Source organism: Rhinoderma darwinii, chromosome 2 (assembly GCF_050947455.1).
Source record: "Rhinoderma darwinii isolate aRhiDar2 chromosome 2, aRhiDar2.hap1, whole genome shotgun sequence".
In the NCBI taxonomy this organism is placed as follows: domain Eukaryota; kingdom Metazoa; phylum Chordata; class Amphibia; order Anura; family Rhinodermatidae; genus Rhinoderma; species Rhinoderma darwinii.
This window is the reverse complement of record NC_134688.1, coordinates 392,488,974-392,506,146: the sequence shown is the minus strand read 5'-3', so window position 1 is coordinate 392,506,146 and position 17,173 is coordinate 392,488,974. Positions and strand designations below refer to the sequence as shown.

At 39.5% G+C, this 17,173-nt stretch overlaps 1 protein-coding gene across 5 annotated transcripts in view; it reads right to left on the bottom strand.

Annotated features, from left to right (window-relative positions):
• Positions 1 to 17,173, bottom strand: part of ASMTL (acetylserotonin O-methyltransferase like) — a 61,381-nt gene that overhangs the window by 15,730 nt on the left and 28,478 nt on the right. For all 5 annotated transcript variants that reach the window (XM_075854001.1, XM_075854000.1, XM_075854003.1 and 2 more), the window contains exon 10: positions 13,411 to 13,592. In XM_075854001.1, coding sequence (XP_075710116.1) covers positions 13,411 to 13,592 — 182 coding nt within the window. The remainder of the gene's footprint in view (positions 1 to 13,410; positions 13,593 to 17,173) is intronic.

Genomic DNA, 17,173 nt, shown 5'->3' with positions numbered 1-17,173 from the left:
ATGGATTGTAGGATAGATTCTTGATATAATAGATACAGAGTGGATATGAAACTATTCTTCAAAACTTGTTTAAAAACAAAATCACATAAAAAACATGACAAGAGCAACACAATCGTGAATTGCAAAGTATGTATGCCTTGGGAGTATAAACCGTTGCACAGACTGAAATGGCGTCATGAGGCAAGAAAAAGAATTAATGATCCTCAAAACAGTTCTGAGTGCCAGATCAGAATAACGTAATGAACACTGAAGTCAATAGTAAGGGATGCCAGATATTATGCATTTGGTATTCAGCATATGTCGCAGATAAGATATGGCTCCCAGTGAAATAAACGTTGAAATGATAACTGTGCAAACTATCAGCCGGTGTGCACGGAGGCTGAGCCGTAATATAGAATATGGAAAAGGGAGAGAACCTCCAGCTCACCAGTATGCGTCTCCTGACAGCGTCAATCGGATCCCCGCGACGGCCCGCGGTGTAAAACAGCAATTGTAGAGAAGAATTGATCCAGCGCTGATGGTAAGTTAAAAGGGAAACCGAAGTCCCAAGTTTATTGAAGGAAGAATAAAATAGAAGGGAGACGCAGTCCCAAGGTGTGAGTAGTCAGGACTTGAACCTGAGCCTACGCGTTTCGAACGCAGTCTGCGTTCTTAGTCATGGCAAATAAGTTAAAGACCGTGTGTCTGAGGTATCCTTATATGCTGATCAATCAGCTGAGAAGGCCAATATGCAAATGCTGGTAATTGGTAGATACCAAGAATTAAGGAGTGGCTAAATAGTATGAATGGATGCGAACCAAAACTAGTTCAAAACCTAACCATCATATGTATATAAAAAAATATACGATATGATAAAATATACGATATAGATAATCTTTCATCAGTGTCATTAACTCAAGCTCAGATTCATGTTCTTTCACTAGGACTTAATTTTGTACCTAATTCTAATTTTGATCCATTCTACACTTTGCTTGATATTAATAAGTTTGTACGCAACCTTACCGTTAAGAGACACTTTTCAACCTCACAAGAGCCTTCATCTATCTCCTCATCAGAAACACTGACAACAGTTTCACCAGTCAATGTATATCAGAAATTATCGTTTCAGGAACAAACCACACTCTTACATCTGGAGGATTTAGCTGGACATTACATCAACCCATCTCCTCTTTCTGTATCCAAATTTGAAACCAAGAACCCGGGATTCTACCCTATTCATTCCCGTACAGAGTCTATGGACATTTTCCAGCAAATTGTAGAACGTGAGCTGTTCAAGATTCAAGAAGCAGTTAAATATGACATCCCTTCACATAACCTCACATTACTTGACAAACAAGCTATTAAATCCTTACACGACAACCAGGACATAGTCATTCGCATGGCTGATAAGGGAGGTAGTGTCACCGTGCTAGATAAGGATATGTATATCAACCAAATCATGTTATTGTTAAATGACGAACATACGTACACCAAACTACAAGAAAATCCAACTGACATGTTTCACAACACTTTAAAACAGATATTAGACAAAGGTTTAAACCTGGGCATTTTCACAACTAAAGAACTTAAATATCTGTCAGTGGAACACCCGATAGTACCCATCCTTCATGCACTTCCTAAAACACACAAGGGTTTAAATCCCCCCCCCCATGCGACCCATTGTCTCGGGTATAGGCTCTCTTACAGAAAAGATTTCCGAATGGTTAGATACTTTTCTCCAGCCTTTAGTCATCAGAGTTCCGGGATACCTCAAAGACACCAAGGATGTCCTACAGGCATTCCACAAGAAGATTTGGCAATGTGATTTCACCTGGCTTACCTGTGACGTTGTTGCCCTCTATACCAGCATCCCTAGAGATGTTGCTCTAGAGGCCCTTAGGCATCACCTACATAAATACAGTGGATACGACCCTAATATGCAATCATTTCTAATACAAATTACACAGTATCTCATGACGCATAACTATTTTAGTTTTACAAATCAATTTTATTTACAAAAATGTGGTGTTTCTATGGGGGCCAAATTCTCCCCCTCCATTGCCAATCTCACCATGGCATGGTGGGAGGAACATTACATTTATTCTCCAACCAACCCTTTTCTTGACCACATACATTGGTATGGCAGATACATTGATGACCTCCTACTAATTTGGGAGGGAGATGTATCTGTCATACCGCTGTTCATGACCTTCATCAACAATAATGGATCCAATCTCAAATTTACTTTTCATTTTAACTCCACGTGCATCAACTTTCTAGACCTAAGTTTTTCATGTAGAATTGGTGACATAATTCAGTCCAACATTTACTGCAAACCAATATCAGGAAACACCATACTGCATGCACTAAGCTGCCATCCCATGCACACGGTTTCTGCCATTCCCATCGGTGAACTCACACGTGCCAAACGTAATTGTAGCTCCCACATGAGTTATATCAAAGAAGAGTCTACTATCTGCAACAGGTTGAAAGCAAGAGGCTATAAGGACTGGACCCTATCAAGGGCCAAAAACATAGTCGCAACCAAAAACAGAGATTCCCTTATATCAAAGGATAATACTCAAATTATTCCAACCCAAAGCCAAAACATTCCAACTCTTGTATTGCAATACAGTAAGCAGTTCAACACCATCAAAAACATGGTGTTGAAATACATCCCCTTACTGTATGACGATCCAATATTAGAGAACCTTTTAAAAAATGGATGCAGAATAGTATCTCGCAGGGCACAAACCTTGGGCAACATATTGTCTCCATCATTACTGCCAACCAATAACCCCAAACCTACATGGCTAACTTATAAAGGATTCTATAGGTGTGGGATTAATCCCTGCAAAGTTTGCACTTTTGCCAAAGTTAATAAACAATACTCTAATTCTTCAGAAACCACTACTTTTACAATTAACACATACATGAACTGCAATAGTGACCATGTAGTGTATATTATTGAATGCACAACATGCAATCTCAAATATGTCGGCTGCACTACCAGGAAATTTAAAATTCGCATATTGGAACACCTTAGTTATATACGTAATGCATCTATCGTCAATATTTCCAATGCAGCCAGGCATTTTGTGACTTGCCACAATAGAAATGTTAGCTCTTTCTCCACATATGCCATTGAAAAAGTAAGGGGTACAAAAAGAGGGGGTGATTTAAAACAGCGCTTACTTACCAGGGAGGCCTTTTGGATTTATAGCCTGGAGACTCGCTTCCCCAAAGGACTTAACCTCAGGAAGGATCTCATGTTTCATTATTAAAATATTGAAATTCATATAAATCAGATTATAGAATCCACTACTGATTGCTTATGTCAACAAGTACATACACCTCATAAAAACCTGTCCTGAATGGCATTCACTTTAGTCCTGTTTCTATCGTGCCATTTTACACCAAGTTCCCATATACAAGGAAATTATATACTTGCAATTTGTCATATGTACCAGGGTCAATCCAATTAGCTATATATCAACTGACCATATCAGGTCATCGTCATTATGTACCTATGCCACTATATTGATTGTATGCTTTTCCATAGGGATCAAGATCTCATACATATTCTTCACTGTTACTTTTGACATTTTTTTATTTTTTCATTTATTGTTATTATTATCCATTTATTATTAGTTTTAATTGTTTTTGTTTCTTCATTAGAAAACTCATCTTATTTATACGTATTATTATTGAACCATCACCATATTTACCATCACAATTCAAAGCTTAAATTAACTTTTCAGATTTATAACAATAATTGTCAGTCAAATTTGAACCAGTTCAATATGCATTCAATGGCATTATAAGATCGTACATTATATTTTGCAAATGTATTTATAGTTTATTTTCGGGATCTTAGATTTATAATCTAAGACATTAGCTCAGGTTTTCTCATGATAACAGTATTATTACCAGCCATTAGTCGGTTTTATTCAATCTAAATTAATGTCTCAACATTAGTTTATGCATAATATTAACATTTGCACAGGATTTTCTGTTATGGTTATATATACAATTATTGTTTATTCACTAGTTTGGTTTTTCAGGCATGTAATTAGCTATTTTTACATTGTCTCATGACAATGTGACTTGCATCGATTAGCTATAAAACGCAATTAAGATATACGATCGCAATTCACCATATGTCCTCTTCCATGCATGCTCATATATATTTTTTCATTCTCCCACTCTGCTGTTCTGTCTATTACCATTAGTAACTATCAGCGGGCCTTAATGAATTCAATTCTATGCTCTTTCCATCAGCACATATAGCTAGTTTTGCATACTATATTAGACCATATTCACACTCACCGAGCTGTGTTAATGCGTCTTTTTTTCATCAACTATTTATCCGCTGCGGTTTGTTTGGCCACAGAGATGTTTCTCTGTAATACCGACAGGTCATCTGATGCATTTTTGGGTTTATATTTTGGAGCTACTCGTTTCCATTTACAATAATTAATTTACCTAATACAATGTGCATTTGTTGTATTTTGATAGATTTCTTGAACAACCATTATCACAAGTGTTTTGAACTATTACAGATCATGAATATTCTATAATACTGCAGCATTTCTGATCTTTCTTCATTTCTTTTTTAATCTCTTTATATTTTCTCACACTTTTCAATGTTTCGATTTGTCAACATGTCATGTTTGCTTTTCATGTATGTATAAGTACCGACAAGGCCGTGTGTCTCAGTTTCTTTTATATGCATTCATTTATGATATACGGGTTCACCACCTCTTATCATTAACGTTACTGTTACATTTATATTCGTTATCTTTTTTATTACATTTATTATATCACATCTATATCGTATATTTTTTTATATACATATGATGGTTAGGTTTTGAACTAGTTTTGGTTCGCATCCATTCATACTATTTAGCCACTCCTTAATTCTTGGTATCTACCAATTACCAGCATTTGCATATTGGCCTTCTCAGCTGATTGATCAGCATATAAGGATACCTCAGACACACGGTCTTTAACTTATTTGCCATGACTAAGAACGCAGACTGCGTTCGAAACGCGTAGGCTCAGGTTCAAGTCCTGACTACTCACACCTTGGGACTGCGTCTCCCTTCTATTTTATTCTTCCTTCAATAAACTTGGGACTTCGGTTTCCCTTTTAACTTACCATCAGCGCTGGATCAATTCTTCTCTACAATTGCTGTTTTACACCGCGGGCCGTCGCGGGGATCCGATTGACGCTGTCAGGAGACGCATACTGGTGAGCTGGAGGTTCTCTCCCTTTTCCATGTAGTGAAGCAGCTATGGAAGGCCATAAAGTGAACTCATTTTTTTTTTTTTAAATGATTTTAAATGTTATTTTATATAACAACTAAAGATGGTGCAATTACCAGAGTAACTAAATGTGTGTTACTATTAATATTTGCCAAGTCCATTTTCTCCTAAAATAGCTTTCTCTTGTGAAGCAGAATACAGTAACTTTCCAGCAACAGCCAATTTGAAAGAAAGAATCCTAGAGCGCACTCTAGTGGCACAAAATTGTGGTGCAATGAAACTATAAATCTGCACATTACGCCGAGTTTACGTGCTTCAGATTTCACTTTGTTTGTATCAAGTTTGCCGGAAAATAGCAATAATCTCTGCATTTAAACAGTGATAAATATCTTGTTACCTGGCCTGCAATTGGATAGTAAATTGCAAACCAGCAGCAGCAGAAAGAAAAGAATAAAACTGCCAATGTGGTATTTGATTTCCTTCTTTCCCCTCTATTTGTTTCAAATGTAAAAGACTAATAACAGTGGATCAAAAAGTTTGCACCCCCAAGATTATCCAGTTAGGCAAGTGCTATTAATTTCCAGCTATTAAAAACAGTGGATGGAAGCGTATTACGGGAAACTTCAGTATTTTAATTCTGCTACGGCGGTAGCAGTTTTACCTGTTCCCATTGCAGCAATACCCGGACCGGGAGATGGCCGAGCTCAGAAACAAGACCCGGGCTGAATCCTTAAAACCATACTGGAACCAAAAGAGCAAAAGGCTGGAAATTCCAATGTCTTTTTCTAATACTCCATTTTCTGCATGTTGAACCGGGCAGCGGAGTCACAAACACACGACTATTGTATGAATTGGAAGAGTAAGGACACGCTATTAGGGATACAGGGGATGTCAGAGCCTAGGGAAAAGTAAATGAGGAAACTACACTCCTTAACATTGTAATACCAAGGACATATCGTAAGGTTATGCAAATCGAGGAAGTAGCAGGTGTCACCAAGATCTGCAAATGATCACGTTTTCAAGCACCGAGCACCAATCTGTGGCACGTGGGAGGGCCATAAAAGCCAAATAGAAAGCATCGTTTTTTAGCCACATGAAACTTCAAAAATCAGAACAAGTGGTGTGGGATGATTGGGCGATGCCTCCCGTTCGATGTGCCAGTTAGCGCCACTTTCAAAAAAATGACTATTGGCCCCGATACCCCTGAAGACGCTACATTGTAGCGAAACATGTCGGGCGGGCTTCTACCTCAATTTTAATACTTGTCCTGCTGACTCTTTAGAATTTAACTGTGGGTTGAGTGTTACGTTCTGCAGCCGTTAGCACTTCACTCCTCAAAGACTTATTCCTATATCTTGCACTAAGCTGATCGTAGTCAGCAATGGACTTTAACTTTTACATTTTATGTAGTCTGTCTTTGTTGCAAATGTAATAAATACTTTATTATTTTCATTTGATAGTTGGGAAACAGGGCCTCTTTGCCGGTAGGCAAAATTTTTTTGAATTTAACTAATACGCCCACCAACTATTGGGGTCCTTCCCCTTTGTGCTTATCGAGTTATCGCCACTTGTCACAAACTGAGAGGGACAGAATCTTTGAACGGAAAGATCTTATTTTATCACTTTGGCAGATCGCTATGTGCCTAGGCCAAGAGGTCAGCACTGTTCAATGTTGCGTGTCCCGGAGGTTGGGAGAACAACAATGAACGGGAATGACAGAAAGAAGTGTGCGGAGGCGAACCTCTGCACGGACGGATCGTCTGTTTGTAAGAACAGCACGTAGTGATCCATTCTGTACTGCAAGTGAACTTGGACGTCACATGCCAAGCCTAGGGGGGGGCAACCAGTGACAAGACAAACCATCAGAAAGCGTTTGCATGACATTGGGCTACGAGATAGTCATCCAGCCACAGGTGTTCCATTGAGCACACGCCATCGCTCTTAAAGACTATCATGGTGCACAGCAAGACAGCAATAGAGTCTGGAATGACGGTCTATCCTCTTCATTGACGAGTCCCACTTTAGTCGCAGACGCAATGATAACCGGAAATTGGTCTGGCGACCACGTGGGCAACGGCATAAAGAGGCCTTCACAAGGTAACGTCATACCGGTCCTACTCCCAGGTTTATGTTGTGGGGTGGCATAATGTACAGTAGCCGGACCCCTCTAGTCTTCATTTCAGGTACACTAAGAGCTCGGTGTTACATTGATTTGATCGTGTAACCAATGGTACGGCCATTTCTCCAAAGTGTCCCAGAAGCCGTTTTTCGACAGGACAGCGCCAGGCCGCATGTTGCTTGTGCTACTGTGAGCAGCCTGCGTGGCATAAACGTGCTACAATGGCCTGCAGCGTCTCCAGACTTGTTTCCCATCGAGCACAGCTGGGATGTCATTGGTCGGCAATTGCAAAGGAAGCTGCAAGTAGCCAACCTTGATGATTTGTGTGCCCAAGTGCATTCAGCGTGGCATAACATTCCTTAGACAACCATTAATAACCTCATTAATAGCATGCCAAGGCGTGCAAGTGATTGTATTTCTGCGGGTGGCCATACCCGCTTAACATTTTATGAGGTACTGTTCTTCAGTGGCACAACATATTGTGCACTAAAATGGCATATCACTGTAACATTGCAATTTTCACTTTGCAAAATCTGCTGCGCATTAACCCCCTTTGCGCACCATGACTTAACAGCACGTCATGGTGCTGGGGTGATGTATGGAGCGGGCTCACGTGCTGTTACAAAAGCCTGTAAAAATGACAATATACTGCTATACATTAGTATTGGAGTGTATTGGACTAGCGATCTAATGATCGCTGGTTCAAATCCCCTAGGGGGACTAATATAATGTGTAATAAAAAATAAAAAAAGTTAGATAAATTTATTAGTAGTAGAAAAAAAAAAGTTGAAAAATAAATTATTTTTTTTTTACAAAATTGGTATTGCTGCATCCGGAAAAGTCAGAACTATTACAATATACCATTATTTAACTCGCCTGGTCAACGCCTTAAAAAATAAGGCATTTAAACCGCCAAAATCGCTGTTTCTTGGTCACCTTAGCTCTAAAAAACAAATTTAAGAAAAAGTGATCAAAAAATTGTACCAATAAAAACTACAGTTCGTCCCGCAAAAAATAAGCCCTCATACCACTGAAATCAACCAAAAAATAAATACTTTTTTCTTTGTAAAACTATTAAAATCTAAGAAAAAACAATATAATTTTGGTATCACTGTAATCGTATAGAGCCGCAGAATAAAGCCAAGCTGTCATTTTTACTGCACGGCGAAGTTTAAATGGTGTCAATACAAATTGCAACTACTCCCGCAATAAGCGCTCACACCACTCTATTGACGTAAAAAAGAAAACATTTTTATTGCTTTGGGAAGGCGTGTAGATCAGTTCTAAAAGGGTAAATTAGTTTCTAATGAAAAAAAACTATTTATGACCACATGTGGGGTATTGTTGTACTTGGGAGAAATTGCTTTACAAATGTTGGTCATTTTTTCTCCTTTATCCCTCGTGAAAATGAAAAAAATATTCAACATTTCAGTGGGAAAAATTTTTGATATTCATTTTCACGGCCTAATTCTAATAAATTCTGCAAGAGACCTGTAGAGTCCAAATGCTCAATATTCCCATAGATAGAGTCCTTAAGTGTGTAGTTTCCCTAATGGGGTGAATTTTGGGAGGGTTCAACTGTTTTGGTCTCTCAGGAGCTTTGCAAATGTGACATGGCACCCGAAAACCACCTCCGCAAAATCTGCGCTCCAAAATCCAAATGGCGCTCCTTCCCTTCCGAGCCCTGCCATGGGTCCAAACAGCAGTTTATTACCACATATTGGGTGTTGCCATAATTGGTAGAAATTGCTTTACAAATGTTGGGGTGCTTTTCTTCTTTATTACTTGAAAAAAAAAAAACTAAACATTTCTATGTTTTAGAAAAAAAAAAATATTTAGATTTTCATTTTCACCGACTAACTCCAATAAATTTAGCAAAAAATAAAATAAAAAAACTATGGGGTCAAAATGCTCACTATACCCCTAGATAAATTCCTTGAGTGGTGTAGTTTCAAAATGGGGTCACTTTTAGGGGGGTTTCCACTGTTTTGGCACCACAAGACCTCTTCCAACCTGACATGGTGCCTAAAATATATTCTAATAAAAAGGAGGCCCAAAAATCATGTAGGTGCTTCTTTGCTTCTGAGGCCAGTGTTTCAGTCCTTAAGCGCTCTAGGACCACACGTGGGATATATTTTTAAAAACGACAGAATCTGGGAAATTAATATGGAGTTGCATTTCTTGGTTGAAACGCTCTGTGCTACAAAAAAAAAAAAAAAAATGTATTTCATATACTTTTTCTCAAAAGGGGGAGTTCAAGAGAACGTAGTCATTAGCCCCAATACCACTGATGTCGGGGGGGGGGGGGGGGCCTCCTTCAATTTTAGATCGATGCAATTGTAGACAGTGAGGGTAACGGCCAGATACTTTTATCAGTTAGCTATCTTTATATACTACTGAATAGTAGCCATCTCTCTGCCTATGCTCTTCTTATGGCCACTACCACAGCGATATTTGGCCATAACACTGAGCACCCATGCGGTCTAGTGGCATCGTAGTTTTATCCTCATACAGTACGTGGTTTGTCTTTTTGGTTAATTTAATAAAGATTAGTACTAAATCAGAATGAAAAATTAGGATCTTGTATTTGTTAGTTGGGAGAAACGAGCTTGATTTGCCTTTTGGCAATGTTTTGTAAATAAAATTTGATTGTTTGCCCGCCAACTAATTGGGTCTTCCAGTCTGCTAGTTTAGATCCCAGATTAGCTACACTTTTTTTTCTCTCTATCAAATAAGGAGACACCGATAAATAACACGTTATTCCTTGAAACAACCGTTATGGTGGATCCGTGGAGACTGCAAAATGCAGTTTAAAGACAATACTTCTTTATCTACAGAGTTTATGGGACATCCTCAAAAATCTACTACGTCTTTGTTACTGGTAATATATTGTACAAGGTACATAAGGCTTTTATAACTAATATCATATCAGACCATTACCTAGTTTGAAGATCATTCAACAACCCTACTTATACGAACGGAGGTTTTTGATGGAACTTCACATACTTTCCTAGATAGACAATATTTATTTAAAAGAAATGCTTATGGGAGAATGGGACATTTTTTTAGGAACTAACACACAGCAAACGGATAAAATGTCGCTATGGGAAACCGCAAAAGCATTTTTTAGAGGACAAATAATTTTTTATGTTGCAGCAATAAGAAAAAAACACAATTTAACAAGTTAATATCTATAGCTTACTGAGTATTAAATGATTTTTATATTATTTGATGTAAAGAGCATCTCTGATACATAATAACATAAGTATGGTTGAATCTAAGGAACTATTAGAATATTCAGGGAAACTGTTGGTCAACTTAGTAGGTCACAGAGGATGCCCGGAAACATTATCACTTAAAGACGCCAGGGAGGAAATAAAGGGGTATTCCTATAGCGGACATTTATGGCATATCTGGGACCCACACCTATTTCTAGGACAGGCCACCCTTACCCCTGTCCTATCTTCACTGTTCTCCAGCCACTGAGTTATGAGGTGGCCGGGTTTTCTGGAAACAACCGAGCGTGCTTTGCTACACCGTTCCGGAACTCCCATCGAAGTGAATAGGAGTTAAGAGAACAGCGTAGCACAGCGAGCCCTGGCGTTTCCATGGCAATCAAGTTCCAAAAACAGTGTAGCTCGCTATGCTACGCTGCTTCCATAACTCGTTATGCTATGCGGTTTCCATTACTTTCACTTCTATGGGAGTTACGAAAACAGCATAGTACAGAGATCGTGAATTTCCATGATTCCTGGCTACCTTTCCACTAATTCTATGACTGGATGCGGTGACCAGCGCATGAGGCGGGACTGGCTCGTGGAAAGTGCAGGTCAGAGATGGGACACACATATATCAGATATTTATGGCATATCCTGTCGATAAATCATAAATGTCAGAGATAGTAAAAACACAAGATATTTATTGATTTTTAGTAAAAAAAAAAAAAAAGTATGGTAAACCTACAATAGACATCTCTAGTCGTAGCATATTTGGACAGGCTAATATTACCATCGATAAAAGGAATATGAAAACCACGTAATCTTTTTTTTAATGTAAAAAGATCCAAAATGATGTTCTGATTAATATAGGTCTACAGCTTAATCCCCTGAATAGACACAGCTAAATAATATAATTGTAGCTGGCTGCAACAACCACTAGGAGCATAGACGCTTACTGCATACGGTTAATGCATTAAACTCAATAACACAGTATGCAGTAAGCTCATATACGCAGCCAAAATTGTATTTCAATTTTGAGCTCTGAATGGAATTTGGAGCTCTGCATGTAACGAAACGCTATAAAGATATATATTAGAAGTTGATCAGAAAAAAAGCCCCAAAAAAATGCAGACATGTATCACTATCTGTGGGCATGTCCACTAGTTCAATCAGTAAAGCACAACCTTTACTCTGGGTTGGGCAATTTTCAGTGACCTACCAGATACTGACACCTACATAACCCAGCTGCTATAGCAACTCATATTCTGCATCTCTACGGTCACACGCCAAATTATTCTGCAAACTTTGTTTGGGCCCAGACATCCCCCTAATATGTCTATTTTTGAAAATAGAAAACTTTTTTGTTGGGAATGGACTGAGAAGACGCCTCAGATTCGGGAAATGTTTCGACACTTGGTGACCCATCGTTCTGCTTGAACGTCCGCATTAAATCAAGATACGTAAATGCTTCCGCTTTACTACTTGGTACCCGGAGCAAACCAAAGCAGGTAGAAATCCTATTTAGTCCAAGAACTACACCTTGAGGCCCCATGCACACGACCGTGCCCGCAATCACGGCCCGCGATTGCGGGCACGGCCGGCCGCTGACTGACAGCCGCATTTTCGGGCCGTGCTCCCATACAAAGTATGGGAGCACGGCCCGCAAAATGCGAAAGAACGGACATGTTCCATAATTCCCGGAACATTTCCACGGCACGGACACCCTTCCGTAGTGCTACGGAAAGGTGTCAGTGTTCAATGAAAGTGAATTGCTCCGTTTTTGCGGACCGTAATTGCGGTCCGCAAAAACTAAGGTTTTTTACGGTCGTGTGCATGGGGCCTGAATGTATGTTCCTTAACACACCCACTTCTCGATCTTAACCCATTGTGGTAGCTTCAGTCTACACATCCTCACCCCCTGCACCAGTCCTGCCTCCCTTTTACGGACACAAGTACATTTTCCAGTAAGTGGTGGCAAGCGATACTTTAGGAAGTATTGCCCCTCAGCAGCAGCTACCACCATGTAGTTAAATCTGCCTCATGATCTCCCAGCTTGCTTTACTGTAACATACTGTAACTATAAGGGTATGTGCACACGATAACTGCATTTACGTCTGAAATTACAGAGCTGTTTTCAGGAGAAAACAGCTCATGAATTTCAGACGTTTTTGCATGTACTGGCTTTTTTCGCCGCGTCTTTTACGGACATAATTTGGAGCGGTTATTCATTGAAGTTAATGAAAAACGGCTCCAATTACGTCCCAAGAATTGTCCTGCACTTCTTTGACGAGGCTGTTATTTTACGCGCCGTCTTTTGACAGCAACGCGTAAAATGACATGTCGTCGGCACAGTACATCGTAAGAGCCATTGAAAGTAATGGGCAGATCTTTGCTGACGTATTGGAGGCGTTTTTTCAGACATAATTTGAGGTTGAGGTGTAAACACCTCCAATACGTCTGAAAACAGGTCGTGTGAACCCAGCCTTACTTGATTAAAAGATTTCTATGGCCACCATACGCTTAATCTTAGGAAACCATGGAAGGGAACGGTCAACCTCCACATCACTGTCGCTACAAAAGTAGAATATTCACTTATGTTCTCCTCCCAGTTTGTTGTGATTAAACATATTTTGTTAAAAAGTTTTCAATAAAAACAACATGCTCTAAAATAAAAAAAATTGATCAGCACAGAATGTTGGACATAAAAACAGCATGCTGTTAAAAGGTGGGCATTTTATTTAAGGTAAAATAATGTGGTTTCTAAAGACTTTTCAACTAAATAGTCTAATACATTAAAAAATATATATATATATATATATATCTTACGTTTATGTGGTCACATGATTTCTTAGTGACTGTATGATGTTGGCCTCTTCCTTCTACTATTGCAGAATCCAGATGTGTAAAATGGGACCATAAATGGTCATTGGAGTAAATGATATATTCATGGATTGAAAATGCAGCATCTGAGACCAGGTATGTATTGGCTAATTCAGTGTTACTGTAAACTAAACAAAAAAAGGAAAATTATATACACATAAATTTGGTGCAGTGGCAGAATTTTATAGACACAAACCCAAATATTCAGTGCTATGTAAGACCGAGAGGTTCATATCAACAACACCATGATAACAATCACGGAGTTGGACAATGCTTCGCTACATGGAAGATGTTCCTCCTGAGTTGAAGGCTGTCCTTGATGAAAACAAAAAGTTTACCTACATCTTTCACACACAAAAAAGGAGTAATCCATCCACAAAAAAGGAATTCGATTCCAGAGTTTGTTAGACAAAAAAAACAAAAAAAAAAAAACAACAACTTTCCATTGGGATGTTTTTGGTTCTCTCTTATGGGATGTTTTTGGTTCTCTCTTATGGTAGTGGTTCTCATTTGGGGTGAATGGGATTGTCACCTTATATGGAGAGTGCACTTTTTTTCCCTTTGTTATATGAATGACTAAATGATCTATACATAATGTAGAACTTTACATGGTAAAGGGAAAACGGTTATAAATGAGCTGAAAGGCATTCTGTGCTTTGTAGTAAATAAGGATAAAATAAGAAAGCATCCCTTCTACTCTTACCCCCTAATATTTACTGTGTTAATGGGGTTATCTTACTAAGACAAACCCTTTCCATAAGTTCTATTAGGGCACATGGGTATCATAAAGGCTTTGAGCCAGAGTGGAGAGCTGTTAACGTACAGCTCTTGCGGTCGCGGAACTGTCCCTTCCATGCATCTGAATAACCGTCATGTAATACTACACTTCCCTGCAGGGGAAATGACTTGCTAGCCGACGCTTCCCTGGCAATACCAGCTGAGTGCTGGTGGGTACTGATCGACTGATCACCGAGGGTCTAACTTTAATTGCAAAACATGTGATCTGTAGGTATACTGAGAACGTATAAATATGTCTAGGCAAGGCGATGACGCAGCAGCGATGCCACAAAAGACACTGCTCATGCTGACCTCTGCACGGATGACCCTACACCCACTCAGCTGAGAGAAGCAATGAATCACATAACTTCATGCAAATCCAGAGTTGGGACCATTTGTGACCCAGTATAGATAAGCAGGAATTCCACTAGGTTGCAGCATATAGACATGTATATTTTTTTATGTTTGTTTTTTTATTGCATTGCATATTTTCTAAGCTCTATCCTGAACATTTTTGATTTGATAAAATATGCTCAGAATTTAGTTTATGTTTGCATTCAAAAAAAGACAGGAGAGGCTGGAAAGCGAGCTGACCATGAGCCTGGCTGTCTGTATTGACATTGGACCGCATTGAGCTGCTTGCAATCTAATGTAATACATGCAAGCTGCAGAAGCAAAAACGGTTCAAAATTTTCAATTCAAAACCATTTTTATTTTTTTCACATAAAACATGCAATGAAATAAATAAATGTCCATAGCCTTTAAAGGGAATGCGTCACGAATTAGTTATTTTATTTTTTTTAAGTACGTTACTTATTTCTATTAGATTTTTTAAGCTTTTTTTGCAGTATGTTTTTTTATTCCACAAGGTGGGAAGTATTAAAAATAATAATTTGACATGTTTCGTACGTTGGCCACCAGAGGGAGCACTTCCAAGAATTACAGCAAGGTGAATCAGGCAAAGCGGCTGGACTTACAGCTGCTGTAAATATGGGAGGGAGACTCACTCCCCATTTTTGTCTACAAGCCAGGAAAAGGTGTCGGTGTCTTCAAATTGCTAAGCATTGTCCATCTCCCATTTTGGGAGTGCTTTTACAATGGCAGCTGGCAGAAGCTACAGAACACAACAAAAGGCTAAGAATGATGGAAGTCAAGAGGGAAGACCCTGTGGTGAATGACTTCTGCGTGTTAATTGCGGCCGCAAAATACACATTCGTGTGCATGAGGCCTTAGGGTGTATTCACACAGTGCGGTGTTGCAGTGTTTTCGCCATGCAGCCAAAAAACGCAGTGAAAGAAATTGTGGTAAAAACGCATGCGCAATTCGATGTGGTTTTCGGCCGCATGGGGAAAAACGTGGCAAAACCACACTGCTCACACAGAGATTTTTGCAGGCAGAAAAAAAAAAAAACGTGCCTCAGAATTCCTTTAGGAATTTTGAAGCAGATTTTAAAACTGCCTGCTGCACTATTTTTCCACTGTTTTCACCCGCGGCCATTGAAGCTAATGCAAGAACCACGGGCAAAACAGCCACGAACAACGCCTCCAAAAAGATTTTAATGGTAGGTCAGGAAGCGGGAGCCGCTAGAAAGGAAACGCTGCTTTTTTTCCCCCCGCAAGCGGTCAAAAGCCACCCGGGAACAAAAACGCCTCTGCCTCCCATTGAAGTCAATGCAGGGAGATTAAATCTGTTTTTTTATATACTTTATTAGCGTCTTAGTAATGGCAGATGTCTGTTTGACGACGTCCATTGCTAAGGCGGGGCTTAGTGTTAGGCCCCATGCACACGACAGTATTTTTCATCAGTAATTACGGACCAATTCATTTCTATTGGCCACGGACACCTTTCAGTATTTTTACTGATGGGTGTCAGTGCTGAAAATATTCTAGAACCTGTCCTATTCTGGTCAGTAATTATGGCAAGGACTCTCCCATAGAAGTCTATGGGAGCTTCCATAAATACGGACGGCTACTGATGTGCATCCGTATTTACAGAAGGATTGCTAGACAACACGTTGATGACATAATTTGCAACCTCCCTCTTTTTTGTACAGATCCGTATATACGGATGAAATACGGATGCCTACTGATCCGTATTTACAGAGAGTATTTCGGAATAGATGAAAATACGGTCATGTGCATGGGGCCTTAGCCGGTAAAAAGGCTAGCACTAACACCCCATTATTACCCCGGTGCCCACCGCCACCAAGGATATCGGGAAGAGTTGGGTACGATCCAGTACCAGACCATCTTTAGTGATGGTCGGGTACTGGGGCAGCCGCAGGCCCTTCCCACCCTGGTAATGCTAGGCTGCAGCGGCTTTATTGTATCTGGGTGGTTATAAAAATGGGGAGGACCCCACGTCGTATTTTTAACATGGGGTCCCCCCCATTTTCATAGCCAGTCAGATACAATAAAACAGCCGCAACCTAGCATTACCAGCGCTTGTGTGTCGCTAAACCTTCATAGCCGCCAATCAGCTGTTTTGGAGGAACAGCGTCGAGCACCGCTGCTCTGTCGCTCCTTGCTCCTACTATGAATGACTACACAGGTAGACGGCAGAAGCACAGGATATAACAAACGCCTCCCATTCGTTACGGCCTATGCCCTGTCACTGCCTTATTTCATCTGTGTATGTGCCGTGAAGAGACACATACACAGATGAAATAAAACATGGCAGCCCTCAGAAGAGTAAAAAAGTGTTACTAAAAAAATAAAAAAAAATAAAAAACATTTTGTGTGGAAAAAAATGAAAAGTACATTTATTTATTCATTAAAAAAAACAAACAAACATGACTCCTTTCCTTTAAAGCTCAAAGGTCTTCATTAAATAACAGGTTAAAGAACTTACATGCACACATTAAAAAGCAAAACAGTCTGTTATTATGGCTATTTTTCCATCAAGGTCCCTTTCAGACAGCATTTGATCACAG